The sequence below is a fragment of the Macaca fascicularis genome, chromosome 19 (genome assembly GCF_037993035.2).
Source record: "Macaca fascicularis isolate 582-1 chromosome 19, T2T-MFA8v1.1".
Taxonomy (NCBI): Eukaryota; Metazoa; Chordata; class Mammalia; order Primates; family Cercopithecidae; genus Macaca; species Macaca fascicularis.
In genome coordinates this window covers 41,752,086-41,780,023 of record NC_088393.1, presented here as the reverse complement: position 1 = coordinate 41,780,023, position 27,938 = coordinate 41,752,086, and the positions used below count along the sequence as shown (strand labels likewise).

The 27,938-nt window shown below is 43.4% G+C and overlaps 1 protein-coding gene across 2 annotated transcripts in view; it reads right to left on the bottom strand.

The window, feature by feature from the left end:
* UBA2 (ubiquitin like modifier activating enzyme 2) overlaps positions 1–26,115 on the bottom strand; it is a 44,219-nt gene extending 18,104 nt beyond the window's left edge. For both annotated transcript variants that reach the window (XM_005588787.4, XM_005588788.4), the window contains exons 1-10: positions 25,926–26,115; positions 23,852–23,935; positions 22,292–22,362; positions 20,803–20,867; positions 19,227–19,327; positions 15,052–15,173; positions 9,636–9,703; positions 8,449–8,570; positions 2,628–2,727; positions 527–693 (exon numbers count right to left, since the gene is read on the bottom strand). In XM_005588787.4, the coding sequence (XP_005588844.1) occupies positions 527–693; positions 2,628–2,727; positions 8,449–8,570; positions 9,636–9,703; positions 15,052–15,173; positions 19,227–19,327; positions 20,803–20,867; positions 22,292–22,362; positions 23,852–23,935; positions 25,926–26,063 (1,038 nt within the window). In that variant the 5' untranslated portion in view covers positions 26,064–26,115. The remainder of the gene's footprint in view (positions 1–526; positions 694–2,627; positions 2,728–8,448; positions 8,571–9,635; positions 9,704–15,051; positions 15,174–19,226; positions 19,328–20,802; positions 20,868–22,291; positions 22,363–23,851; positions 23,936–25,925) is intronic.
* Between the last annotated feature and the right edge of the window lie 1,823 nt (positions 26,116–27,938).

Genomic DNA, 27,938 nt, shown 5'->3' with positions numbered 1-27,938 from the left:
TAATATCAAATCTCAAAATATGACATAACTGCAGAGTACTATTAAATATGATTTTAACGTCTAAGAATAATTACATCTCATTTTTATATCAAGAGCTCCTTCAGACTTCTGAAACAGTCACAACTATTTCAATTCAGACAATCTTACTACTTTCGAGGGCAAATCAGGCCAATGAGATGTTTTCTCCAAATGATTTTATGACTTCTATGAACACATCTACACTACACAAGAAACATTTCACTTTAATATGTTCACATTATTTTTCTAGTCAACATAATTATAAACCCCGAACACATCACTAGAATCCCAAATGAAGTTTTATGATATTGCTTGAATTCATGTACAGAAAATTCAGCTCCATACAGCAATTAAAGCTGAAAATATCCAAGCCAAATTTAACATATTTCCTCAAAATCTAGTAAATATTCAAAAAATGACTAGCTTGTATTACACCTCAAGAACTAACCTCAAGAACTAAAACACACTTTTGATATGTAATTACTTGCCACACATTGTCAAAACGAACCTTATCCCATATGAGCTCAGCTCCATCCCCCTTTTCTGCTAAATGAACTCTCAAAGTCTCAATGCTCTTTGAAAAAAGGCGTGCATAGCTCTTTACATCTAGAACCTGCTGGTCTTTCAGGCCTAACTGGGGTTCATTCTGTTGATCTGTTGCATTCGTTTCTTCTCCTTAAAAAAAAAAAAAAAAAAAAAAAGTATATATAATATCAGAAATTTCACTGATAAACATCATTCCTCTACTGTGCTCTATTTAACAAGTTCAATCTCCAACCATTAAGAAATCAAATATGAAATAAATTCCATTAAAATAATTATCATGGGACCGGGCACGGTGGCTCACGCCTGTAATCCCAGCACTTTGGGAGGCTGAGGCAGGTGGATCATGAGGTCAGGAGATCGAGACCATCCTAGCTAATACAGTGAAACCCCGTCTGTACTAAAAATACTAAAAATTAGCTGGGCGTGGTGGCAGGAGCCTGTAGTCCCAGCTACTCAGGAGGCTGAGGCAGGAGAATGGCGTGAATCCAGGAGGCGGAGCTTGCAGTGAGCCGAGATGGCGCCACTGCACTCCAGCCTGGGCGACAGAGCGAGACTCCTTCTCAAAAACAAAACAAAACAAAAAACTGTTAAAGCTGAGATAGGAAAGGTACAAGACCACCTCAGAACCTCACAGGATTACTGGGAGATTCAAAGATATAATGTAGATAAAATGATAAATAAGCATTATGCCCAGCACCTAGTGAGAACTCAGTAAGCGGACACTACTAGAATCATAATTAAATCTGTTTGATAACTATCCCCAGATTGTTGAGAACTGCTCTAAAATGATATCCCAAGTCTCCCAGGATCTTTTAAGTTTCAATGCGTGTTATATTGCTGTGCATAAATTAATCCTAATATAGTTCAGATAAAGGAGAGACAAGAAGTGTTGAAGGGGAGTGGGATGAGAAAGCAGCCACAATTGTTTTCCTGCATTTAAATTTTTTTTTTTTTTTTTTTTTTTTTTTTGAGACGGAGTCTGGCTCTGTCGCCCAGGCTGGAGTGCAGTGGCCGGATCTCAGCTCACTGCAAGCTCCGCCTCCCGGGTTCCCGCCATTCTCCTGCCTCAGCCTCCCGAGTAGCTGGGACTACAGGCGCCCGCCACCACGCCCGGCTAATTTTTTTTTTTTTTTTTTTAGTAGAGACGGCGTTTCACTGTGTTAGCCAGGATGGTCTCAATCTCCTGACCTCGTGATCCGCCCGCCTCGGCCTCCCAAAGTGCTGGGATTACAGGCGTGAGCCACCGCGCCCGGCCTAAAATTTTAAAATGTGCTGGGCACAGTGGCATACAGTCCCAGCTACTCAGGAGGCTGAAGCAGGAGGATGGCTTGAGTCCAGGAGTCCAGGGATGCCTTGCGCTATGACAGCCTGTGAACGGCCATTGCACTCGAATCTGGGCAACACAGCAAGACTACGCCTCAAAAAAACTTTTCATTTCTAAAAATTAAAAAAAATTTAAATTAAAAATGTGTTTCTAGATTAAATCTTAAAGAGATAATCACAAGGATACAATGGTGTACATAAATAGGCCAGGTGCAGTGGCTCACGCCTGCTATCTCAGCTACTCAGGAGGCCAAGGCAGGAGAATCGATTGAACCCAGGTTGCAGTGAGCTGAGATAGTGCCACTGCACTCCAGCCTGGGCAACAGAGTGAGACTCAGTCTCAAAAGGAATCACCAAGATGTACATAAATATATAGTGATCTCAAAACTTTATTTCAGGGAAAATATGAAAACACTACGTGTTAATCAATAACAGACTAGTTAATTACACTGACTGACAAAAGCAAGTTAGAGTTTATCAATAGGATGATTCCATTACGCAGTGTATACACGATTGCCTGCATCTGTGTGCATAGGGCGGACCACCAGAACACTTCTGAAAATGTTATTAGTGGCTATTTCTCTAACTGTGGGACTTCAGTGACTTTTGTTCTTCATACTTTTTTGCATCGTTTGAATGTATGAAGACATATCATTTTCAACCAACAAGGGGGCTATACAAAGACTTTAGGCAAGAACATTTCCAGCTTAGGTGTTCCACGACTAAAATGTATTCTTTACCTTGACTTTGTACTTCAGCCCAGTCCAACGGAACTGGAGGTTTCCTTTTCCGCCACAGTTTGTCCATTGTCAACAGATACCTGATGTCATCTTTAAAAAGCTTAAAAAAGAAAGATAGATCCCATGAACCCTACAATCCCTAATTGATAAGATACAAGAACATTCCATTGCTGATCTATTATATTACACTATGAAATCTGATTTAAAGATACATGTCATATACCACCAGCATAACAATTTTCAAAAGAAAAAACATTTGTAAAAGGAAGTTCTAACAGAATCCCTACATTGAAAACAGTGAAATGCAGAAGTGCTCTGAGGAATGCAGAGTAAAGGAGCCCTGAAATGCTGACTGCCCCTGCCTTCCTAAGTCACCTCTCCAAAAGCTCCCCTAAAACTCCAAAGATCAGTCTGAAGCACAATCATACAAATAAATGTACACCAGCTCTGCGGGAACTACAGACAATCACTGAGCCTAGGGATGCCAGTCAGAAATGCCTCCAAGCTCATGGGTACATGCCAATAAAGTATACAGATTTTTAAAGTAAAGTGCTTCACAACAGAACTTCTGAACTGCAGTATCTTTAAAATGTGGTCTCCTCTCGAAATATAACCCACAGAAACAAGAGCAAAAATAAAATGAAAAAACCCCCAAACACACAATTATTACAAAAACAAAAACATTACAAGTAGACGGAAAAACTATCCTATGAAAAGATGTGCTAGAACTTCAAGTGATTTTAATATTTTTTTCTTATTCCTTATCTGCATTTTCTATTGTTAATTTATTCAACACATTTATTGCTGGTACCAGGCAAGAACAGAAATTTGGCTATATTTAAAAATCACAGCCATTTCTATCAAAATATACTTAATTCATCAATACTAATTGAGCATCCTTAATCTTTAGAGAATAAGCCAAATATACAAATAATCAGAATACAATTTAGTGCGAATAGCACAAAGTCTTGAGTAATATAAGGATTTCTGGCTGAGCGTGGTGGCTCACGCCTGTAACCCCAGCACTTTGGGAGGCCAAAGTGGGTGGATCACGAAGTCAAGAAATGGAGACCACTCTAGCCAACATGGTGAAACACCATCTCTACTAAAAATACAAAAATCAGCTGGGCGTGGTGCCACATGCCTGTAAGCCCAGCTACTCGGGAGGCTGAGGCAGGAGAATTGCTTGAACCCAGGAGGCGGAGATTGCAGTGAGCTGAGATCGCACCACTGCACTCCAGCCTGGCGACAGAGTGAGACTCGATCTCAGAAAAAAATATATTTCTATTTTATCTAAGAAATAAGGAAAGAGTCTCCTTGTGACAGCAACATGTGAAATGGGTACAAAGGCAAGGAGATGAATCCCCTATGACTTGGGTAACAAATGTGGCTGGAAACAATTTGTAGAGGATGTGAAGGCTTGAACCAACAGTTTTCTAAGCCTAAGCTCCACCTCTTTCTCTTTTATGCAACTATTACTAAATATTAGGAGTCCCTCAGATTTCTGTACTGAACCATCTTTTCATTCTATCCTCCATGGTGTATCATGTCCATTTCCAGTAGTTAACCACATCTATAAACCTAGGAATCCCAAATATAACCCCAGTTGAAACCTCTCTACTTATCTACAAAAACACTTCTCTAATGTTCCAAAAGAATTTCAAATGAGTTCAAAGTTGCTGTATCACCTTCTCCTACCCTCCCCCAACCCCTATACACACATCTGCTTCCCACCTCACTTACATCAGAGAACAGCACCTCTGTTCTTTGACCTGCCCAGGCTGAAGTGCAGTGGTGTGACCATAGCTCACTGAAGTCACAACCTCTTGGGCTCAAGTGATATTCCTGTCCCAACCTCCTAAGTAGGTAGGGACCGCAGGCTCAGGCCACCAAGCCTGGTTATTTTTTTTTTTTTAGTGATGGGGTCTTGCTATACTGCCCAGGCTGGTCTTGTGCTCCTAGCCTCAAGTGATCCTCCCGCCTTGGCCTTCCAAAGTGCTGGGATTACAGGTGTAAGCCACAGTGCCCAGCCAGGTACCATTTTTTTATTCCACTGACCTTCACCATATACATCCAAAATCCTGTTGAGTCTACTCCTCCATGCTCCACTGGGAGTACAGATGGCTGTACTCCAGATTATTCCGGCACTGCACAACTCCAGGGGCACTGTCCCAGATTGGTTATCATACGAATACCAGATCCTAGGGTAGTGTATGCATCCCTTCTATCCCCTTATAGTGATCCTGTAAGACTATCTTTCAATGGACTGCCACTGTCTTGCTGTAACATCCTTAACAAGGCCTAGAAAGTCTGCCTGATCTGACGTCAACTTATCTCTCCAGTAATCTTTTTCCACTCTCCCCTTAATGGAATTTAAGTCAGTTTTCCAACTGAGAGTTTCCTTGCACATACGGTACCATATTCCAACTCTTATTCTTTCAAGCCTTGGGCTTAAATTTTTTTTTTTTTTTTTTTTTGAGAAGGAGTCTCGCTCTGTAGCCCAGGCTGGAGTGCAGTGGCCGGATCTCAGCTCACTGCAAGCTCCGCCTCCCGGGTTCACGCCATTCTCCTGCCTCAGCCTCCCGAGTAGCTGGGACTACAGGCGCTGCCACCTCGCCCGGCTATTTTTTGTATTTCTTAGTAGAGACGGGGTTTCACCGTGTTAGCCAGGATGGTCTCGATCTCCTGACCTCGTGATCCGCCCATCTCAGCCTCCCAAAGTGCTGGGATTACAGGCTTGAGCCACCGCGCCCGGCCGGGCTTAAATGTTACCTCCTCTAGAAAGCTTCTTCTGAAGCCTCTCCCTAGCAACATCTGAAATGGGTTCGCAGGCCAGGGGATGAGTCCATTAGATGAAAATTACTATTAAAGGGCTGCAAAGTCTCTGAACTTAATGTCATTAAGACTTTGAAGCTGAAATTTACTGTTCAATGTTTGACTTCTCATCTTGACTATGAACTCCCTCTAAAGAGCAAGCACTCTGTCTTCTGTCTTGTTCACAACTAAATCCCCTGTACTTAAAGTAAGCGTCTGGCACACAGATGTTTAAAATTATCTGCTAAACAACAGATTGGGGATGCACTTCAGATTTTTCTGGCATTCAAGTGTTGCTCAGATTGGAATGGAAATAAGTATACCAGTTTGGAAGATACTGCTGATGCCCATATCAAAGTTTACAGCATCTTAAGTATAATAAAAATAAAAACTATTATGATGCTTAATACTGAGTGTCAACTTGATTGGTTTGAAGGATGCAAAGTACTGGTCTTGGGTGTGTCTGTGAGGGTGTTGCCAAAAGAGATTAACATTTGAGTCAGTGGACTGGAAAACGCAAACCCACTCTTAATCTGGGTGGGCACCATCTAATCAGCTGCCACTGAGGCTAGAATACACAGAAGGCAGCAAAACATGAAAAGACTAGACTGGCCTAGCCTCCCAGGCTACATCTTTCTCCCATGTTGGATGCTTCCTGCCCTCAAACATTGGACTCCAAATTCTTCAGTTTTGAGACTCAGACTGGCTCTCCTTGCTCCTCAGCTTGCAGACGGCCCTATTGTGGGGCCTTGTGATCGTGTGAATTAATACTTAATCAACTCCCCTTTATATATATCTATCCTATTAGCTCTGTCCCTCTAGAGAACTCTGACTAATACAACCATGTTTTAGAAAGGGCTGTAGTGAGAAAATAAATGCAATAGGGATAAGAAAGTCAATCTGTAGGCTGGGCACGGTGGCTCACGCCTGTAATCCCAGCACTTTGGGAGGTCGAGGCGGGCCGATCACCTGAGGTCAGGAGTTCAAGGCCAGTCTGGCCACTATGGCGAAACCCCGTATCTACTAAAAATACAAAAATTAGCCAGGCATGGTGGCGGGCACCTGTAATCCCAGCTACTCAGGAGGCTGAGGCAGGAAAATAGCTTGACCTGGGAGGCAGAGGTTGCAGCAAGCTGAGATCGTGCCACTGCACTCCAGCCTGGGCGACAGAGCAGGATTCTCTCTCAAAAAAAAAAAAAAAAAAAAAAAAAAGTCAACATGTGACTTTTCTTCCTCTGTTACCACTGGGGAAATGAGATGAAATACAAGCTGGGGAGAGCAGTATGTCATTTAAGACAGCAGAACCTTGCCGGGCGCGGTGGCTCACGCCTGTAATCCCAGCACTTTGGGAGGCCGAGGCGGGCGGATCACAAGGTCAGGAGATCGAGACCACGGTGAAACCCCGTCTCTACTAAAAATACAAAAAATTAGCCGGGCGCGGTTGTGGGCGCCTGTAGTCCCAGCTACTCGGGAGGCTGAGGCAGGAGAATGGCGTGAACCCGGGAGGCGGAGCTTGCAGTGAGCCGAGATCGCGCCACTGCACTCCAGCCTGGGCGACAGAGCGAGACTCCGTCTCAAAAAAAAAAAAAAAAAAAAAAAAAAAAAAAAAAAAAAAAAAAGACAGCAGAACCTGTGCATGCTGGAAAGCAGACAAAAGAAACCAAGAAAAAAAAGATGCAAGACACAGGGGAGAGATGAAAATCCTGTCTGAATAATGGTACAAAAGAAAAGTAAAAAGCCACACGCAAGAGTTAACCTTTACTGAAAGTGGTCTCTCTCCAGTAGAAAGAAAAAGGTTGAGTTTTCGGTGATGCGGATCATTCTCTCAACAGGTAAATCATGTACAATGGCTTCAAACCTGTTATTATATCCTTAAGGTCATCTGCTTAGTGAGAGTTGCAAGAATACTGACTCAGTTTGATAAGAGCTGAGAAAGTTTTAAGCTCTGTGATAAGCTTTGCTAGGGGCTAGGCTCAGTGGTTCATGCCTGTATCCTAGCACTTAGGGAGGCAGAGGCTGGAGGACAGCTTGAACCCAGGAGTTTGAGACTTGAAACCAGGAGTTTGAGATCTGCCTGGGTAACATGGTGAGACCCCATTCTCCACGAAGAGGGAAAAAAGAGTCAAAAAAATCCACACATGTACAACTTGTTAGGGAGTCAAGACAGAACAAAAAACTTTCCAAACATGGACCTGAGGGTCTAGATGAACAATAATTATGTAGACCCAATAAAAACAATCTCATAGATTTCTCTAGAAATATTCAACAGGCAAATAATATATGCTGATGAAGAAGGATTTCACCAAGAACAAGGGGCCTACAGGATTCAAGGGTAATTTAGGACACATGTCAGTCAAATTGCTAATAAAATACATGAGCAGGAAATAAACGTGAACATGAAGCCAGGAGGGGTGGCTCAAACCTATAATCCCAGCACTTTGGGAGGCCAAGGTAGGCAGATCACTTGAGGTCAGGATTTCATGACCAGCCTGGCCAACATGGTGAAAACCCGCTTCTACTAAAAATACAAAATTAGCCAGGCATGATGGTGCACACCTGTAATCCCAGCTATCAGGAGGCTAAGGCAGGAGAATTGCTTGAACCCAGGAGGCGGAGGTTACAGTGAGCTGGAATCATGCCATTGCACTCCAGCCTGGGCAACAAGAGCGAGACTCTGTCTCAAAACAAAAAAAAAACTGAAAATGAGAAGCAGCAGAAAAACCAAGAAGTTCTATAAAAAGTGAGGGAAGGAAAGACAACCAAGAAGGTATACAAGCCGCCTCTAATTATACCTCCTATTTAGATGTTATACAGATAAATTTAGTGTAGATGGTAACATTTTAAAACTTGCATATCCTGACTGCATCAACCATTTTATTAGGACATCATAAGGCATATACATAGAAGCTTAATTCAATTTTATGGACTATTTTAAAACAAGCAGAACTAGAATACATCTATGCACAACAATACATCTATCCATGATTATACAGAAAGTAAATCTAACCTTCGTAAAAAGTTTAACCGGATCATATCCAGTTGATTTAGCCCATTCCTTAGTAGAAATACGTTTAATGTCACCATCTTCATTAGATGCTCTAGCTCTGGCTTCAGCTTCTGTTGGTTCCCCTATAAAACAATCATTATTTTATTTTCAGCTGTAATAAATGTAGAACTGAACTCTTTCACTCACCTTTGGGAATAAAAAGAGTCATTCATGGAAATCCCCAAATGCAACACATTCTGAGTTCAAGGAAAAAGAAAAATAACACATTCATCAGCATCTTTTTGTATCCCAATTTTCTTTCTTGTTTTTGGAGACAAAGCCTCGCTCTGTCACCCAGGTTGGAGTGCAGTATTAAGATCTCGGCTCACTGCAGCTTCTACCTCTTGGACTCAAGCCATCTTCCCGTCTTAGCCTCACGAATAGTTGGGACTACAGGTGCACACCATCACACCCGGCTAATTTTTGTATTTTTTGTAGAGACGGGGTTTTGCCATGTTGGCCAGGCTGGTCTTGAACTCCTGACCACCTGCTTCAGCCTCCCAAAATGCTGGGACTACTGGCATGAGCCACCTTGCCTGGCCTATTGTACCTCAGTTTCTGAAAGCTACACAAATCAGTTAAAAGCACAGACCAATCATCAGATCTAGGAATAACTTGCAGCTCTATTTACTAGACTTGTGAAATTTCTCTTAACCTTGATTTTCTCATCAGTAAAATGGAATCACATTTTTTTTGTAAAACATTGTTTTGGCCAAGTATGGCAGCTTACTTACGCCTGTAATCCCAGCACTTTGGGAGGCCGAGGTGGGTGGGTCACCTGAGGTCAGGAGTTCGAGACCAACCTGGCCAACATGGTGAAACCCTGTCTCTACTAAAGATACAAAAATTAGCTGGGCGCAGTGGCAGGTGCCTGTAATCCCAGCTACTCAGGAGCCTGAGGCAGGAGAATCGCTTGAACCCAGGAGGCGGAGGTTGCAGTCAGCCGAGATCGCACTACTGTACTCCAGCCTGGGCAATAAGAGTGAAACTCCATCTCTGAGAAAAAAAAAAAATTAAATAACACATGTTAAACACACATTACCTAGCACATATAGCAATTATTTTTTTTTCCCTTAAGCTACCAAAATTAAACCAACAAAATAAAGATAATAGTCTCTAATAAAACATATGCCAAATAATTTACTCACAGGCAGCTTCAGGGTCAGCTCTGTCAGGAGATACTTCTTGATCAGCATCTTCTTCCCCAAACAACTGGCTATAATTTAAGAATAGTAAATACTTATGTACAACAAAGCATTCCGAACATGTAATTTATAATATTTCAAATATTTAGCAGACATAAAGACTGAACAACTGGTTGGGCACAGTGGCTCACACCTTTAATCCCAACACTTTGGGAGGCTGAGGCAGACAGATCACAAAGTCAGGAGTTCAAGACCAGCCTGACCAACATGGTGAAATCTCGTCTCTACTAAAAATACAAAAATTAGCCACGCATGGTAGTGCATGCCTGTAATTGCAGCTACTCGGGAAGCTGAGGCAAGAGAATCGCGTGAACCCAGGAGGCGAAGACTGCAGTGAGCCGAGATCCCGCAACTGCACTCCAGCCTGAGTGACACAGCGAGACTCCATCTCAAAAAAAAAAAAAAGAGTAAACAACTGATAAATGACTATAAACTTAAAAGTTTAACACAATGTGCTTGGACACCTTGCATCCCAATTTCAACAGCAATGCAAGCAAGGTTAAATTTTAGCAGATGTACATCCATTCCTATCAGCAAGGCTCTGCGCATTTCAATGTTAAAACCTCTGCTCAAGAAACAGGTGAGTGGTTTTCACTTACAACCTGGATAACATTCTAACACCAGAATAATGTTTGTGAAGTACACTTGCAACTACCTGTTCAACGAACATTATTATATACCTTCAGGTGCAGATTCCTGATCTAGGGGATAGAAATTCAGCAATGAACAAGATTAACTTTTTTTCATGGTAGAATGGCTCTTTACTGCTGAACAGTCTTAACAAACAATTTGAAGGTATTAAGCTGAGATTCCCTTTTATTAATAAAGTTATCCTAAAAATTGTTTAATAACTCATGGGTAGGCCGGGCGCGGTGGCTCAAGCCTGTAATCCCAGCACTTTGGGAGGCCGAGACGGGCGGATCACTAGGTCAGGAGATCGAGACCATCCTGGCGAACACGGTGAAACCCCGTCTCTACTAAAAAATACAAAAAACTAGCCGGGCGAGGCGGCGGGCGCTTGTAGTCCCAGCTACTTGGGAGGCTGAGCCAGGAGAATGGCGTAAACCCGGGGGGCGGAGCTTGCAGTGAGCTGAGATCCGGCCACTGCACTCCAGCCTGGGCGACAGAGCCAGACTCCTTCTCAAAAAAAAAAAAAAAAAAAAAAAAAAAAAAAAAAACTCATGGGTATAAAAGTTTCCAGTGAGGCCGGGTGCGGTAGTTCACACCTGTAATCCCAGCACTTTGGGAGGCCGAGGTGGGTGAATCACGAGGTCAGGAGATCGAGACCATCCTGGCTGACACGGTGAAACCCTGTCTCTACTAAAAATACAAAAAATTAGCCAGGCGTGGTGGCAGGTGCCTGTGGTCCCAGCTACTCGGGAGGCTGAGGCAGAAGAACGGCGTGAACCCGGGAGGTGGAGGTTGCAGTGAGCTGAGATTGCGCCACTGCACTCCAGCCTGGGTGACAGAGTGAGACTCCATCTCAAAAAAAAAAAAAAAAAAAAAAAGTTTCCAGTATTTCCTCAAATACATGAATAATGAAAGTTATCTTACAGAAATCCTTTGTACAAACCCCCCACCCAACTATAATTTCAAAGCTCTGACAGTCACTCCCAACAATGGCATGTTAACACTTCCTAAAATTAATGCTTTGCCAACTAGTGAGTGCAAAATAGTAGACAGCCCCTAACTTAAAATGGTTCCACCTATGATTTTTCAACTTTGCAACAGGTTTATTGAGGTTATATTAAAATGCATTTTTGTCTGGGCGTGGAGGCTCACACATGACCGACACCTTGGGAGGCCAAGGCAGGTGGATCACCCAAAGTCAGGAGTTGGAGACCAGCCTGGCCAACATGGTGAAACCCTGTATCTACTAAAATACAAATATTAGCTGGGCGTGGTGGCAGGCGCCTGTAATCCCAGCCATTCGAGAGGCTGAGCAGGAGAATCGCCTGAACCCAGGATGCAGAGGTTGCAGTTGCACTGCATTCCAGTCTGGACAACAAGAGCGAAACTCCACCTCAAAAAAAAAAAAAAAAAATGCATTTTTGACTTAACGGTATTTTTTATTTATGAGTTTATCAGGAAGTACACTGAGAAGCACCTGTATCTCACTGTGGCCTTATACTTAATTTTCCAAGTCAGTCTTATGATTAAAACATAACTTAATTTGCTTATTGCCTATTTAGGTTTCCCTTTGAGTGAAAAATGCTGCTCATGTTAATTTTGCCAGATTATCTTTTTTTGTGTGTGACAGTCTCACTGTCCCTTAAGGCTAGAGTGCAGTAGTGTGATTACAGCTCACTGCAGCCTCAACCTCCCTAGGCTCAAGTGATCCTCTCACCTCAGCCTCCCAAGTAGCTGGGACCACAGGCATGTGCCACCATGCACGGCTAATTTTTAAATTTTTTGTAGTGATGGGGTCTCACTATGTTGCCCACACGCTGGGCTCAAGCAATCCTCCTGCCTTGGCCTCCTAAAGGGCTGGGATTACAGGTGTGTGTCACTGCACACAGCCACTTTTTTTTTTTTTTTTGTCTTTTTCTGAGACACAATCTCCCTCTGTCCCCCAGGCTGGAGTGCAGTAGCACGATCTCCACTCACTTCAACCTCTGCCTCCCGGGTTCAAGTGGCTCTCACCGCTCAGCCTCCCAAGTAGCTGGGACTACAGGTGTGTGGGTCTGTTGGTTCCACACCATCACACCCGGCTAATTTTTGTATTTTTTGTAGAGACGGGGTTTTGCCATGTTGGCCAGGCTAGTCTTGAACTCCTGACCACCTGCTTCAGCCTCCCAAAATGCTGGGACTACTGGCATGAGCCACCTTGCCTGGCCTATTGTACCTCAGACAGGGTTTCGCCATGTTGCCCAGGTGGTTCTCGAACTCCTGGCCTCAAGTGATCCACCCACCTCAGCCTCCCAAAGAAAAAAAATGTTTGCCAAATAAATAAAGTTTCCAAGTGTGGTTTTTGTGAACACACATCAAGCTGACACTGTTACGTATACTATTCTGAGTGCAAAAATTAAAGACAATGTTTGCTGAAAGTTTCTAAAAAATACTCCTTTATCAGGTTGAGGACATTCTCATTTTAGTAAGAAGGTTTTACTTCTGTTTTAGTAGAAACTTTCCTCATGAAAGGCTGTTTGCTAAATTTTACCAAATGTTTTTTCTACATCTATGAAAACTACACAGTTTCTCTTTAATTTCCTAATGAGTGAATGACATTTACAGATTTTCTAATTGAAACCATGCTTGTATTCCTGAATAAACACATTTGGTCAAGATATACATTTTATTTTATATGATTCTAGATCCATATGCTTTTTTTTTTTTTTTGAGATGGAGTCTTGCTCTGTTGCCCAGGCTGGAGTGCAGTGGGGCGATCTCGGCTCACTGCAGTCTCCACCTCCCGGCTTCAAGAGATTCAGCCTCCCAAGCAGCTGGGATTACAGGTGCCCACCACCACGCCCGGCTAATTTTCTATTTTTAATAGAGATGGCATTTCGCCATGTTGGCCAAGCTGGTCTTGAACTCCTGACCTCAGATCAGTGATCCACCCACTTCAGCTTCCAAGTGCTGGGATTACAGGCATAATCCACTGCGCCCGTCCCCAGGATATGCTAATATTTTACATAGGGTTTTTGTATCTATTATTTATGTGTGAGACTAACAATTTTTTCTTATGCCATAATAGCTTTGACAGGTTTTGCTATCAAAGACATTACCAGCCTCATAACACGAGCTAAGTAGTATTCCCTTTTAAAGACTTCTCAAGGAGAGTTTAGCTAATATTGTAATGCATTCCTTGCAAGTTTGGTGAAATGAATCTGTAAAAATAACATAGGTTTGGTGCATTATTTAGAAGAATTTAAACTACTTATGTTTCTCTAAGGTATAGTGCTAAATTCAGGCACTCTATTTACTTTCCAGTTGTTTTTTTTGAAACATCGTCTCACGCTGTCCCCCACGCTGGAGTGCAGTGGCCCAATTTCCACCCACTGGGTTCAAGTGGTTCTCATGGTTCAGTCTCCCAAGTAGCTGGGACTACAGGCGCCCACGACCATGCCTGGCTAACGTTTGTATTTATAGTAAAGACGGGGTTTCACCATGTTGGCCAGGCTGTTCTCGAACTCCTGGCCTCAAGTGACCCACCCACCTTCAGCCTCCCAAAGTGCTAGGATTGCAGGCCTGAGCCACCGCACCGCACACTTAGTACGTTTCTAAAAATATATTTACCCAGACCATTTAAATTTTTTATGTACTAGCATCATCTTATAATCCCTTTTTTTTTCTTATAACTTACTTAATCTGTGCTATGTTCCCCGTTTAGTTCTCACTCACTGCTCTTCTATGTTGTAATCAAGAATGGGCTCTTACTTCAATTAATATTCTTCCTTCTCATTCATCTTTCTTTCTTTCATTTTAAGACAGCATCTCACTATAACCTGGGCTGCAGTGCAGTGGCACAATCTCGGCTCACTGCAGCCTAACCTCTCAGGCTCAACTGATCCTCCTACCTCGGCCTCCCACAGTGCTGGGATTAGAGGCATGAGCCACCATGCCCGCATCCTTCTCATTTCTTAAAGTGTATTCTGTGGTTCACTTTCTAACTTAAGATTCTTAGTAAAGATTTACTAATTAACGTTCAGCCTTTCTTCATGTATGTAAATCTGTAACTTTTTGCCAACCACCACATTCAATACGTTCTACAAGTTTCAGGTATAGCATTTTCATCATTATCAGTACAGGGTATTTTTAACTTCCATTGTGATTTCCTTTATAACCAATGAGTTATTTTTAAGTATGTGTTCACATTTCCAAATACATAGATTTTTATCACTTAGTTACATGGCTATCTCCAATACAAGACAAGACTAAGCTTCCTGAACAGGCATGGCCAAATTTAATTTTTTTGAGACAAATTCTCACTCTGTTGCCAAGCTGGAGTGCAGTGGCATGATATTGGCTCATTCCAACCTCTACCTCCCGGGTTCAAGCAAGGTTCCTGCCTCAGCCTCCTGAGCAGCTGGATTACAGGCACCCGCCATCACGCCCAACTAATTTTTGTATTTTCAGTAGAGATGGGGTTTCGCCATGTTGGCCACACTGGTCTCGAACTCCTGAGCTCAGGTGATCCGATCACCTCGGCCTCCCAAAGTGTTGGGATTACAGGTGTGAGCCACCGCACCCGGCCAGCTGAATTTTACCTAAGAAATACCGCAAGAAAGCTACTAAAGCATCCCTTCACCATATTTAAACATTTTAAGTTCAATCTCTTCAAGGTAATTAAATAAAAATGACTCCATTTTCCATCCTCAGTACCGAAAAGCATGCCAAGAAATAGATACACTCTTACTTGAACAAGTACTTTGCCCAAACGATGCAATGTATAGGTTCTGAAGGTGTGTTACGAATTGTACAGCCAGGAAAGGTTCTCTGGGTTGGCTTAGGATGACATTCATAACACTCGGTCACACCCTACAAAGTCAGGATATGAGAAAAATCTTTATTCCATGATAGCAGTTTCTCAACATTATAAGGTAATATAAACACTTCATTCATCTATATTCCAACTAGGTTTTATCTTGTCAAGGAAATTTTGAAATATTAGTGACTCTAAAACCCTTACTTTATGATAAACTAACACAAAAGCGAACTGAATCTATCAGTCACAGCTAAGGCTGTGCTTGGACTCCCAACTCCTGGCTCAGTGAACATGACTTACAAGCCAAAATAAAAATTACTACACCTGAGTGTCAAATATGAGTTTACCTTGATCGCACTAAACAGAAAAACTACTGGAAAGACAAACAGCAGCTTTCCAACAAATTGTTTCTTAAAGTTGTAAATGTTATTTCAATATTATTCGCAGCCATTTCCCTTTTATTTTTTTGAGATGGAGTCTTGCTCTGTCACCCAGGCTGCAGTGCAGTGGCATGATCTAGGCTCACTGCAAGCTCTGCCTTCCGGGTTCACGCCATTCTCCTGCCTCAGCCTCCCCAGCAGCTGGGACAGCAGGCGCACGCTGCCACACTCGGCTAATCTTTTCGTATTGTTAGTAGAGATGGGGTTTCACTGTGTTAGTCAGGATAGTCTCGATCTCCTGATCTCGTGTGATCCACCCGCCTCCGCATCCCAAAGTGCTGGGATTACAGGCGTGAGCCACCGTGCCCGGCACCCATTTTCCTTATATTTTTCTTTTTTTTCTTTTTTTGAGCAAAACTAAGTGGGACTGGGGAATACAGCCATATCCTTATCATTTCCTGTAAATTAAGTAAACAAAAGTATTAATTTCAAGATATATCTACCTACACAGAAAAATCTTAGGTATTACTAAACCAAATACTCTTCATTTTATTGATATACATAAGGAGGAGACGGAGTCTCGCTGTCACCCAGGCTGGAGTACAGCGGCGTAATCTAGGCTCACTGCAACCTCCAGCTCCCAGGTTCAAGCAATTCTCCTGCCTTAGGCTCCCAAAGAGCTGGGATTACAGGCATCTATCATCACTGCCAGCTAATTTTCATATTTTTAGTAGAGACGGGGTTTTTCCATGTTGGCCAGGTTGGTCTTGAACTCCTGACTTCATGTGATTCGCCCGCCTCGGTCTCCCAAAGTGCTGGGATTACAGGCGTGAACCACTGAGTCCAGCCCATTTTACTGATATACATTCAAGTTTAAAATTACAATTTAAGGGCCGGGCGCGGTGGCTCAAGCCTGTAATCCCAGCACTTTGGGAGGCCGAGTCGGGCGGATCACGAGGTCAGGAGATCGAGACTATCCTGGCTAACCCGGTGAAACCCCGTCTCTACTAAAAAATACAAAAAACTAGCCGGGCGAGGTGGCGGGCGCCTGTAGTCCCAGCTAATTGGGAGGCTGAGGCAGGAGAATGCCGTAAACCCGGGAGGCGGAGCTTGCAGTGAGCTGAGATCCAGGCACTGCACTCCAGCCTGGGCGACAGAGCGAGACTCCTTCTCAAAAAAAAAAAAAAAAAAAAAATTACAATTTAAGGAATTTATGCCTTGCAAGAAGTACATGACACCTGAGACAACTATCAAATGAATCATCTTTCATCATCTCAGATATTCCTAACCTCAGTCTTTTCTTTTTTTCTTTTTGTTTGAGACGGAGTTTCGCTCTTGTTGCCCAGGCTGGAGTGCAATGGCGTGATCTTGGCTCACCACAACCTCCGCCTCCTGGGTTCAAGTGATTCTCGTGCCTCAGCCTCCCGAGTAGCTGGAATTAGAGGCGCATGCCACCACACCCGGCTAATTTTGTATTTTTAGCAGAGATGAGGTTTCACCATGTTAGCCAGGATGGCTCCAACTCCTTACCTCAGGTGATCCGCCTGTCTTGGCCTCCCAAAGTGCTGGGATTACAGGTGTGAGCCACCACGCCTGGCTAACTTTCTATTTTTAGTAGAGATGGGGTTTCTCTATGTTGGTCAGGCTGGTCTCGAACTCCCGACCTTAGGTTATCCGCCTGCCTCTGCCTCCCAAAGTGCTGGGATTACAGGTATAAGCCACCGTGCCCAGCCATCTTCAGTCTTAATACATAGTGGTGTGTCGGAATTACAGTAACAAGGATGTAAAAAGCAACGTCTGGCCGGGCGTGGTGGCTCATACCTGTAGTCCCAGCACTTTGGGAGGCCAAGGCAAGAGGATCACCTGAGGTCAGGAGTTTGAGACCAGCCTGGCTAACATGGCAAAACGTCGTCTCTACCAAAAATGCAAAAATCAGCCAGACTAACTGTTCAAGAACCAAAACTCTCAAACACTGTTTTAATATAAATTGCGGCTGGGCGCAGTGGCTCACGCCTGTAATCCCAGCACTTTGGGAGGCTGAGACGGGCGGATCACAAGGTCAGGAGATCAAGATCATCCTGGCTAACACGGTGAAACCCTGTCTCTACTAAAAAATAGAAAAAACTAGCCGGGCGAGGTGGCGGGCACCTGTAGTCCCAGCTACTCGGGAGGCTGAGGCAGGAGAATGGCATAAACCTGGGAGGCGGAGCTTGCAGTGAGTTGAGATCCGGCCACTGCACTCCAGCCTGGGCGACAGAGCGAGACTCCGTCTCAAAAAATAAATAAATAAATAAATAAATAAATAGCAGCAGATTTAGAGTTTTCTCCGTAACACCATTTCTGATGCCCTCAGCCTTCCAACATGCTTTCTTGAGGGTAGCCAAATGGCAGTCATGAGATTCATATTGCAATGCAGAGAACTTCCGTCTTGATCTGTCAACAAATATTGAAGGCCTCCACTTATTCAACAACTTAATACACACTGACATACACAAGTCTTTTGTAAAATGGTATTGAATAAGGTTCCAAGAATAACATTTAACAGTTAAAACAAATAAAGACAATTTCTAACATGAATAAGCTGCCAAAAAAATATTAGACACAATCAGCAAATGTTAAGTACATAACTCTCTTTCTATAGTTTCAAAATGTGGAAAACAACTCTTCAAATGTATCTACAATATTTGATTTCTTAAAAGAACTGAAAGAAAAAATATCTGGACAGCAAATGAAGCTGTGTTGAGATTTTAAAAACTGAGGTATGCACTGGGCACGGTGGCTCACACCTGTAAACCCAGCACTTTGGGAGGCCGAGGTGGGCAGATCACCTGAGGTCGGGAGTTCAAGAGCAGCCTGAACAACATAGAGAAACCCCAACTCTACTAAAAATACAAAATTAGCCAGGCGTGGTGGTGCATGCCTGTAATCCCAGCTACTCGGGAAATTGAAGCAGAAGAATCGCTTGAACCTGGGAGACGGAGGTTGTGGTGAGCCAAGATTGCGCCACTGCACTCCAGCCTAGGCGACAAAAGTGAAACTCCATCTCAAAAACAAACAAACAAACAAACAAAAAAAAAAAACCATAAATAAATAAATGAACCAAAACTGAGGTATGAGCACACAGGTATTTTGTTCTACTATTCTCTAGTTGTATTTAAATGTTTGAAATACTTCACAAATACACCACTAAAAACTTTTCAAAGTTCCCTTCCACTCTATAAGCCCAGACTCTTTTAGACAATAGAATTTTTTTTTTTTGAGATGGAGTTTTCTTAAGTTTCTTTTTAAGTTTGTTTTCTGAGACAGAGTCTTGATCTGCAGCCCAAGCTGGAGGGCAGTGGTGCAATCTCAGCTCACTGCAACCTCCGCCTCTCAGGTTCAAGTGATTCACCTGGCTCAGCCTCCCAAGTAGCTGGGATTACAGGCGCCTGCCACCATGCCCCGTTAATTTTTGTGTTTTTAGTAGAGATGGGGTTTCACCATGTTTGCCAAGCTGGTCTCAAACTCCTGACCTCAGGTGATCTACCCACCTTGGCCTCCCAAAGTGCTGGGATTACAGGCGTGAGCCACCGCACCCAGTTGCATTTTAAGTTTTACATGGGCATAAAAGCCCTTACATTTTGGATGTTCGCCTGCTCATTTTATATAAATACGAAGTTTATTTTCTACTGCTCCAAGGTCTCAAGTAAACATTTGTGAAGTTAAAAAAACAAAACTTTTCTTTACCTTTTTGATAGTAGTTACTTGTCCAAGATACCCAGCAGTTCCACTTTCAATAAGAGGAACATCAGCTGCCAGGCACATTCTATTAACATGGTTTCGGGCAGCTGGAAGTAAAAAAACAGTATGAGTTTTTGGGGAAAAAAAAACAAATTAGTTATCTTTAATTAGGATGACACAGACCTAAAACTATCATCTTACTGGCTTCATTTTTTGTACAATTTTCTTATAGCTATGGCCAGAAAAATACAACTGTTAATTACAGACATTTAAGAGACATTCACTTAACAAAATATCAAACAGAATTTGTATCACAAATCTTTTCCAGAAGTACCCACAGAAACACATAATTTTAAAAATCCAAACTGCCATCTTTCTCTTCTATCGCTGTACCTTACACAAAACACTGTTTCAAGGTGTTCCTTAACTCACCACTATTCTAATATAATTATCAGATAATAAATGATAGAAATGAAAGCAGAATGTGGAATATCAACTTGGAACTATTAAAGTAGTTTAAGGCTAGGAAAAAAAGATGAGTCAGGTTAAAAGAGTAATTTCAGGCCAGGAGCAGTGGCTCCTGCCCAGAATCTCAGCATTTTGAGAGGCTAAGTGGGAGGACTGCTTGAAGCCAGGACTTCCAGGCCAGCCCAGGCAACAAAGCAAGACTTCATCTCTACAAAAACAAACAGAAAAAAAATTAGACTGGTGTGGTGGCACATGCCTGCAGAGTAGCTACTGCAGAGGCTGAGGTAAGAGTATCACTTGAGCCCATTTGAAGGCTTCAGTGAGTTATGATTACACCACTGCACTCTAGCCTGGGCAACAGTGAGACCCCCAAGCCTTATATAATATATAAACATAATTTTTACTTTTCCTTGTTTTTTATTTAGGTATTTCTGGCCCAATTTGTTGCAAACTCACTTGATAGATATACTTTTACATGTGGAAGTAACTGCAGGCAAAGAATATCACCGAAGCATTCCACACCCCACCCTCTAGCCATACTTGTTCTTTTTTTTTTTTTTTAAAGACAGGGTTGTACTCTGTCACCAAGGCTGGAGCGCAGCGGTGTGATGTAGGCTCACTGCAACCTCTACCTCCTGGGTTCAAGCGATTCTCCCACCTCAGCCTCCGGAGAAGCTGGGACTACAGGCACATGCCACCACACCAATTTTAGTGTTTTTGGGTAGAGACGGGGTTTCACCATGTTGGCCAGGATGGTTTCAAACTCCTGACCTCAAGTGATCCTCCTGACTTGATCTCTCAAAGTGCTGGGATTACAGGCGTTAGCCACTGTGCCGAGCCCCAGTCACACTTTTTGAGAGCTTTTCACTTCACTTCTATTTATACCTTTTGGTAGAAATGCAAAGAATATGAAAGCTAAATTCCCACCTGGAATAAGTCATTTCTATATAAAACTGCAATCAATGGGCAAGCTTTAAACTCCATCATTTCTCTTATGTCTTTTAAGTTCTAAATCACAAGTAAATAGTCTAATAAATATTAAATTTGTAAACAAATTGGATATGTGAGAGAGAAAATACTGAGAAATTAAAAGTATATATAAACATAATCTCACCTCTGTTATCCAAAGCATTCATAACCAGTATAAACTGTCGAAAAAATTCCACATTATAGTCAGGACTACAAAACAAAATAAAAAAATGTCACCAAAATAACTAGCCTTCCACATCATCTTTGCAGTATAATAAACAGTTCTGAAAAAAACATAGTAAGTGTAAACAAAACTGATATTAGGATTATATGCCATATAGATAGTAAGGTTTGACTCTTCCCAAACATAAGCAGATTTTAAAGAAATTATTTCCCTCAAATTCCTATCCATTTTGGCCAGCTACCTAGGGCACAAGAGAAGGATCTCAAACTGGCAGAAAGATGGCATGACTTCACTAGTCCCACTAGGCCTTCTTTGGGCAGCAAGTGCCTGGGAACACATAAAGAACACATTCCCAGGATCCGCCTGGCCTCTGACTTCACCTCACATGGTCAGGATCAGGCAGGGTTCAGGCCCCTAGGGTCTCTGCTTTTAGCAGCACTGGGAAAGCAACACAGGGTAAGGAGGTTATAGGGCTATAGGCAGGTTCACAGAGTAAAAAACTAAAAAACAAGCCAGATACAGGCTGGGTGCAGTGGCTCATGCCTGTAATCCCTGCACTTTGGGAGGTTAAGGTGGGTGGATCACCTGAGGTTGGGAGTTCGAGACCAGCCTGGCCAACATGGTGAAACCCTGCCGACTAAAAATACAAAAAATTAGCTGAGTGTGGTGGCGTGCGCCTGTAATCCCAACTACTCAGGAGACTGAGACAGGAGAATCGCTTGAACCTGGGAGCCGGACGTTACAGTGAGCCGAAATCATGCCAGTATACTCCAGCCTGGGCAATAAGAGCAAAACTCCGTCTCACACACACACAAAAAATCCGGAGATACAACTGCCCTGAGAAAGTGTTAAGTACCTCAATTCTAGTACCTTAAACAAGGACTATTTTTAATACTATTTACTTGTGAGCTAAACAACCACAGATAAAGGACAATTTCAGCCCACAGTTCCTTTACTCCAATACCTCCAAAATTATATGTTTACTCTATCTTTACTGAGATAAATATATTTACGTACTGTCAATACTACTGCCCTACCATAATTCCAAGTGTTATATTACAGAAGTCACAGTCATAATAAACAGATTTTGGGAGGGAACCTTTTAAACAGAAAAAGGCAAATCTTTAGAAAAGTCTGAGTCATCATAAATAAGGATATTTCATAGTTTAAAATATCTTCTTACTTAAGGCAAGCATATAAGGTCTTCATAAATTTCCAAGTAACTTACTTATTAAAAGTATTAAAATATCTCACCACTTATCTACATCATTCAAACCATGTATTTATGAACTGGTAAAAAGAATGCCACTTTGTGAGCAGAAACTACCACTGATTAATAATTCTAGAAAAATCATTTTTTTTAAAAAAGTTGAATGACTTTGAGCTATGTATTTGGCTTACAAAACCCTTATTCTTTACACAACTCTGCAATGTAATCATTAAAGCATACTTCATGATGCTGTCATGGTAGGCCACGATATTAGCTTTCGGGTAAAACTGTAGTACACTTTCCTTGGCAACCTGGAAAAACAAACAACACTGAATTACTACAATATTTCTGCTCCTATCTGAAATCTGCTTCTGGAAGCCACAATGCTGTTATCTACTTACATAGTACCTTACTTATATTAAACACCAAAGAAATCCAAAATTGTGAGCAAACTGCATTAGGGTTAAGCTACACTTATAAAACTATACTTTTATACTTCTAAAATAACCGGAGAGCCCCCCGCCAACCCATGTACCACCAAACACATTTCTACATGAATGACAAGCTTCAGCAAAAATACAACATGACGAGGCCGGGCACGGTGGCTCACGCCTGTAATCCCAGCACTTTGGGAGGCCGAGGCGGGCGGATCACAAGGTCAGGAGATCAAGACCACGGTGAAACCCCGTCTCTACTAAAAATACAAAAAATTAGCCGGGCGCGGTTGTGGGCGCCTGTAGTCCCAGCTACTCGGGAGGCTGAGGCAGGAGAATGGCGTGAACCCGGGAGGCGGAGCTTGCAGTGAGCCGAGATCGCGCCACTGCACTCCAGCCTGGGCGACACAGCGAGACTCCGTCTCCAAAAAAAAAAAATACAACATGACGTACCCAAGTGTCATTCATTCATTCACTTAACAAGTATTTACTGAGCATCTTGCATGTACCAGGAACTATACAAAGTACATGTTAAGCAAGAGAGACATTAATCATATAGTAATCCAGATTAAGTTCAACTACAAACTCTGATAAATGCCATGAAAATGATAGGAAAAGGCCAGGCATGGTGGCTCACGCCTGTAATCCCAGCACTTGGGAGGCCAATGTGGGAGGATCCCTTGAAGCCAGGAATTCTAGGATGCAGTGAGCCATGACCGCATCACTGTACTCCAGCTCGGGGCGACAGAGTGAGACCCTATCTCAAAGAAAAAGAAAAGAAAATGATAGGAAAAGTAAAGGTTGTTATGAGAGAAAAACCAACCCGACTTAGTCTAAAAGGTTTAGGAAAGTACTCCTGGAGAAGGAAGCCAAAATATGAAAGAAGAAAAAGAGAAACGAGTGGGGGTTTGCCAAACAGGTTGGGAGACAGGCAAAGGGAAAAGATGTTTTAAGACTCTGAATCACCAAGGAACATTAAAAAAAAAAAAACTAAACAAAGGTCGAGGGAACTGTCTTGTTTCAACTAGGACAGCAGCGTAAGGTTACTCTAGCCCCCAAACATAGCAGTAGTCAACCTCTAGGGGGTGCAGGAACACAAGGTGCATCCTAAGTAAACCATCAGAAACTTAAATATAAAGAGGCCATGAAAGTTACACCATTCACAGGATTATTTCCTTTTTAAAACAAAAAAGGAGGGCTTAATCTTTAGTCCTTTACTTGATATATCTTCATCCTTCACAATCTCTCAGCTGAAATGAGAGCTTCACCCATTTTTTCCCTTCTATAGGACAGGCAGGATTAATCTGGTATCACAAATAGATGTTCCATCAAATAATTATAGAAATGGTATGCGAAATATAGTTACCTGTGCCTTTGATCTTCCAACATGTTTCTTTTGAAACAAAAACTGTCTGTTGAGGTTGCTGACATCAATAGTATCCAGATCAATCTACAAACGCATAAACCTCAGATAAATGACAAATGTTTAGGTATGTTTGAGCTGTATCACTACTCTCTGAACCTATAATCCAGAACTTTTGATACTTGCTACATCAGTGGAGAAAACGTTTTACGAATCCGCCATACTAAAACTGTTAAACTGATAAAGAATAACTTAATGCATGTAAGAATCTAGATTTAATGTCAGAGATAACCTTCAAAAATACTTTGAAAGAATGGCATATTTTGTTTGTTTAATCATCCTGGCAAATATTTCAGGAAATGCCTTGGATGCCATAAAAATATGTGAATTTATTAAAACTATATGTGCTGTCGAGGTAAACACTAAATATATTAAAATATTTCTCTATGCCGGGAGTGGTGGCTCACACCTGTAATCCCAACACTTTGGTAGGATGAAGTGAGAGAATCGCTTGAGCCCAGGCGTTCAAGATCAGCCTAAGCAAAATAGTAAGACCCTGGTGGCTACAAGAAATAGACGAATTAAAATTAGCTGGGCATGCCTATAGTCACAGCTACTCGGAGGTTGACGTGGGAGGATCACTGGAGCCTGGGAGGCCGAGGTTGCAGTAAGCCGAGATCAGGCCACTGCACTCCAGCCTGGGGGACAGGGCGAGACCGTGTTTCAAAAAACAAAAAACATTCAAGTATTTCTTTCAATCGAATTACTCTTTCAAATACAAAATATTAAATTTAACTGTGTCCTGTTCTTTTTGTTTTTTGAGACAGGGTCTCGCTCTGTTGCCCAGGCTGGAGTGCAGTGGTGCAAACACAGCTCACTGCAGCCTCGATCTCCCAGGCTCAAGCGATCCTCCTGACACAGCCTCCTGGGGAGCTGGAACCACAGGCGCACACCACCACACCCCGCTAATTTTCTTTTCTTGTAGAGACAGCGTTTCTCTATGTTGCCCAGGTTGTCTTCTTTCTCTTAAATGATACATGGCAAACGTTTATTGAATTTTTGCTCCCTCCCTTGATTCAAGCCTTCATCCATACACAATTTCATTTACTATTAATTAACCTAAGAAATGTGAAAGGAAACTTTTCCACATGGTTAAAAAAGTGTCATAAGTTTTATTTTTGGTTAAATACATAATACATAAAGGAAAGAAACAATGATTCAGTCGGCCATCTGTACTTTTTTGTTCATTCCATGTTTCTACTAGCCCTTAAGACACTTTAACACACCCAAGGGCCAGTAACATCTCCAAACTCTAAAAAGTTTGCATTAGTAGAAATAACTTGATTCAAAATAGCACTGGCTTGTCACTGTACACCAATGCAAAGGGCACAATTCTAATGTCTTTAATGAAACAAGCCAGTGTACCGTCTACTGTGAGAGCAATGACAGGCACGCAGCCCGCGGGAGCCCTGCCACTCGCTCCGAGACCCAGGGTAAGTTACTCAACCCCATTGCGTCTCCCTTTCCTCATCTGTTAAAAATAAAGCAGGGTGGAAATAGCGTTTGCACTCCTCGGGTGGTGTGAAGATGGAGCGCGTTCCGTGTGTAAACCTTCTCGTGACCAGCGCTTGGGACGCGTTGGTCGCTATCATCGCCATCCTCTGCCCCGGGTCGTTACTTCGGAGTTAGGAAGGGGACCTCCAAATTAAAGTCACAACATCCGCGAGGGACTCAGTCCTCTCCCGCATCTCCTAACACCCATGGATTTGTTTTGAAGGGAGGATACGAGGCGGCTTCACGCCCTCGAAGCGCCACACATTGGCGATGCCGGGGAGGCGGGGGCCCGCGGCCTCCTCTGCGTCCGGAGCCGGCCCAGGGAGCGGAGGCCCGCCCCGTGCCCAAAGAACAGTCCCCTCCCGCGGGGGGCCACAACCCGGGCCTCTCAGCCTGCCCCCGCCCCGCAACTCCGGTCCTGGGCTCCTGGCCCTGAGCCTCTGAGCCCCTCGAGCCCCGGAACCCCCGAACTCCAGCCCCCGCACCACAGCCCGCCATTCACCCGCGCGTGCCCGGCCCTCACCAGGTCGATGTGGGAGAAACCGGTGAGCACGAGGTTCTTGAGGAGCTCGCAGCCGATGCCGCCCGCCCCCACCACCAGCACTCGGCCCCCGGCCACCGCCTCAGCCAGCTCCCGGGGCAGCCCCCGCGACAGTGCCATGGCGGGACAACCACGAGCCGCGGCGGAGGCGGAGGCGGGAGAACCAAGCCGCGGCCGGAAGCGGGTGGGGGAAGGGCGGCCCGGTTTCCGCTCCTGCGCACTACGGCCTCCCAGCAGACAGGCGGGGCCCAGTGCGCGGGGATGTGCGGCAGCCCGCGGGAGCGAGCCGGCACTTGCTAAGGGCTGGCGACCTCCCGCTGAGACCGGTGGTGTTATTCCCACACCAGCATAGGCCTGCCATGAGACCTAAAAAGTCCAGGGGTCGCCTTCTAGCCTGGGGTTTCAACTCCCAGCCAAGACTTCCTTACAGGTTAGAAAACTGATGTCCCTATATGTAAGGAGCTCTTACAAATTAACAAGGGTCACCCCCCAAAAAATACAGGCAAAGGATGTGAACAGGAAACTCACAAAAAATTGGACAATATGATCAATAAGCGTATTAAAATGTAAACCACAAAAGAATTGCTTGAACCCTGGAGGTGGAGGTTGCAGTGAACCAAGATCGTGCCACTGCACTCCAGCCTGGGTAACAGAGCAAGACTCCGTCTCAAAAAACAAAACAAAACAAAATGTAAACCATGCACAATGGTAAGATTTTCACCTGCCGGGCGCGGTGGCTCCCGCCTGTAATCCCAGCACTTTGGGAGGCTGAGGCGGGCGGATCACGAGGTCAGGAGTTCAAAACCAGCCTGACATGGTGAAACCCCAGTCTCTATTAAAAATACAAAAATTAGCCAGGCGTGGTGGCGTGGGCCTGTAATCCCAGTTACTGGGGAGGGGGAGGCTGAGGCAGACGCAGGTGAATTGTTTGAACCCAGGAGGCGGAGGTTGCAGTGAGCTGAGATCATGCCACTGCACTCCAGCCTGGGCAACAGACTCTGTCTAAAAAAAAAAAACCCAGCTGGGCGTGGTGGCACAAGCCTGTTACTCAGGAGGCTGAGGCAGGAGAATTGCTTGAACCCAGGAGGCGGAGGTCGCACTACTGCACTCCAGCCTGGGCGATAGAGCAAGACTCTGTCTTAAAAAAAAAAAAAAAAGTTTTTCACCTACTAAACTGGTAGAAAGAAAAAACAAGTAACACTTAACAAGGTATTGGGAAACAAGCACTCTCACACACTCCAGGTAAGGATTCCAAAGCAAAGCTTCTCTAGAAGGTATGGTGGCTTGTACTTGTAATCCCAGTTACTCAGGAGGCTGAAGCAGGAGGATCACTCAAGCCTGAGAGGTTGAGGCTGCAGTGAGCTATGACTTTACCACTGCCCTTCAGCCTGAGAGACAGAGCAAGACCCTGTCTCAAAAAAAAAAGAAAAACCCTAAAATTGTGCACAACTTTCGACTCATTCATTCCAATTATAGAAAACTGTCCTGTAGCAGTTATCATTGATTTAATAAATAAATAAATAAATTAAGCTATAGGGATGGCCATCATGGGAATAAAATTTGGAAAAAACAAGTGACTAAAAATTGTGTAAAGCTTTTGATGTATATTTTTAAAATACAGCAATTATAAATTATGTTGTGGGAAAAATATTAATGGGAAAATGCTCCAAATATAATGTTAAATGTAAGAGACAAGCCCACCCCATGATCACCTGGGCCTCATTATCCTTATCTACACAGGCAGAGCATGTCTGAACATGGCTGGGAGTGTTTTTATACTGCTGTTACAGGGCTGAAGAAGGGAAGGGGTCGATCATGTTAAAAATAAAGAAAAGGGAGACTGGAAGGCAGCTGGATAAAGGGACAGTCTCCAGAACGGAGTAAAGACCCCTTCCTGGGATGCGACAGGAGGAGAAGGTGGGAGTGGGTGAGGGCGGGGACCTGGGCTGATGAACATGGGCAGGTCTAAACAGCCAGGGTCACAGAGCAAGAACC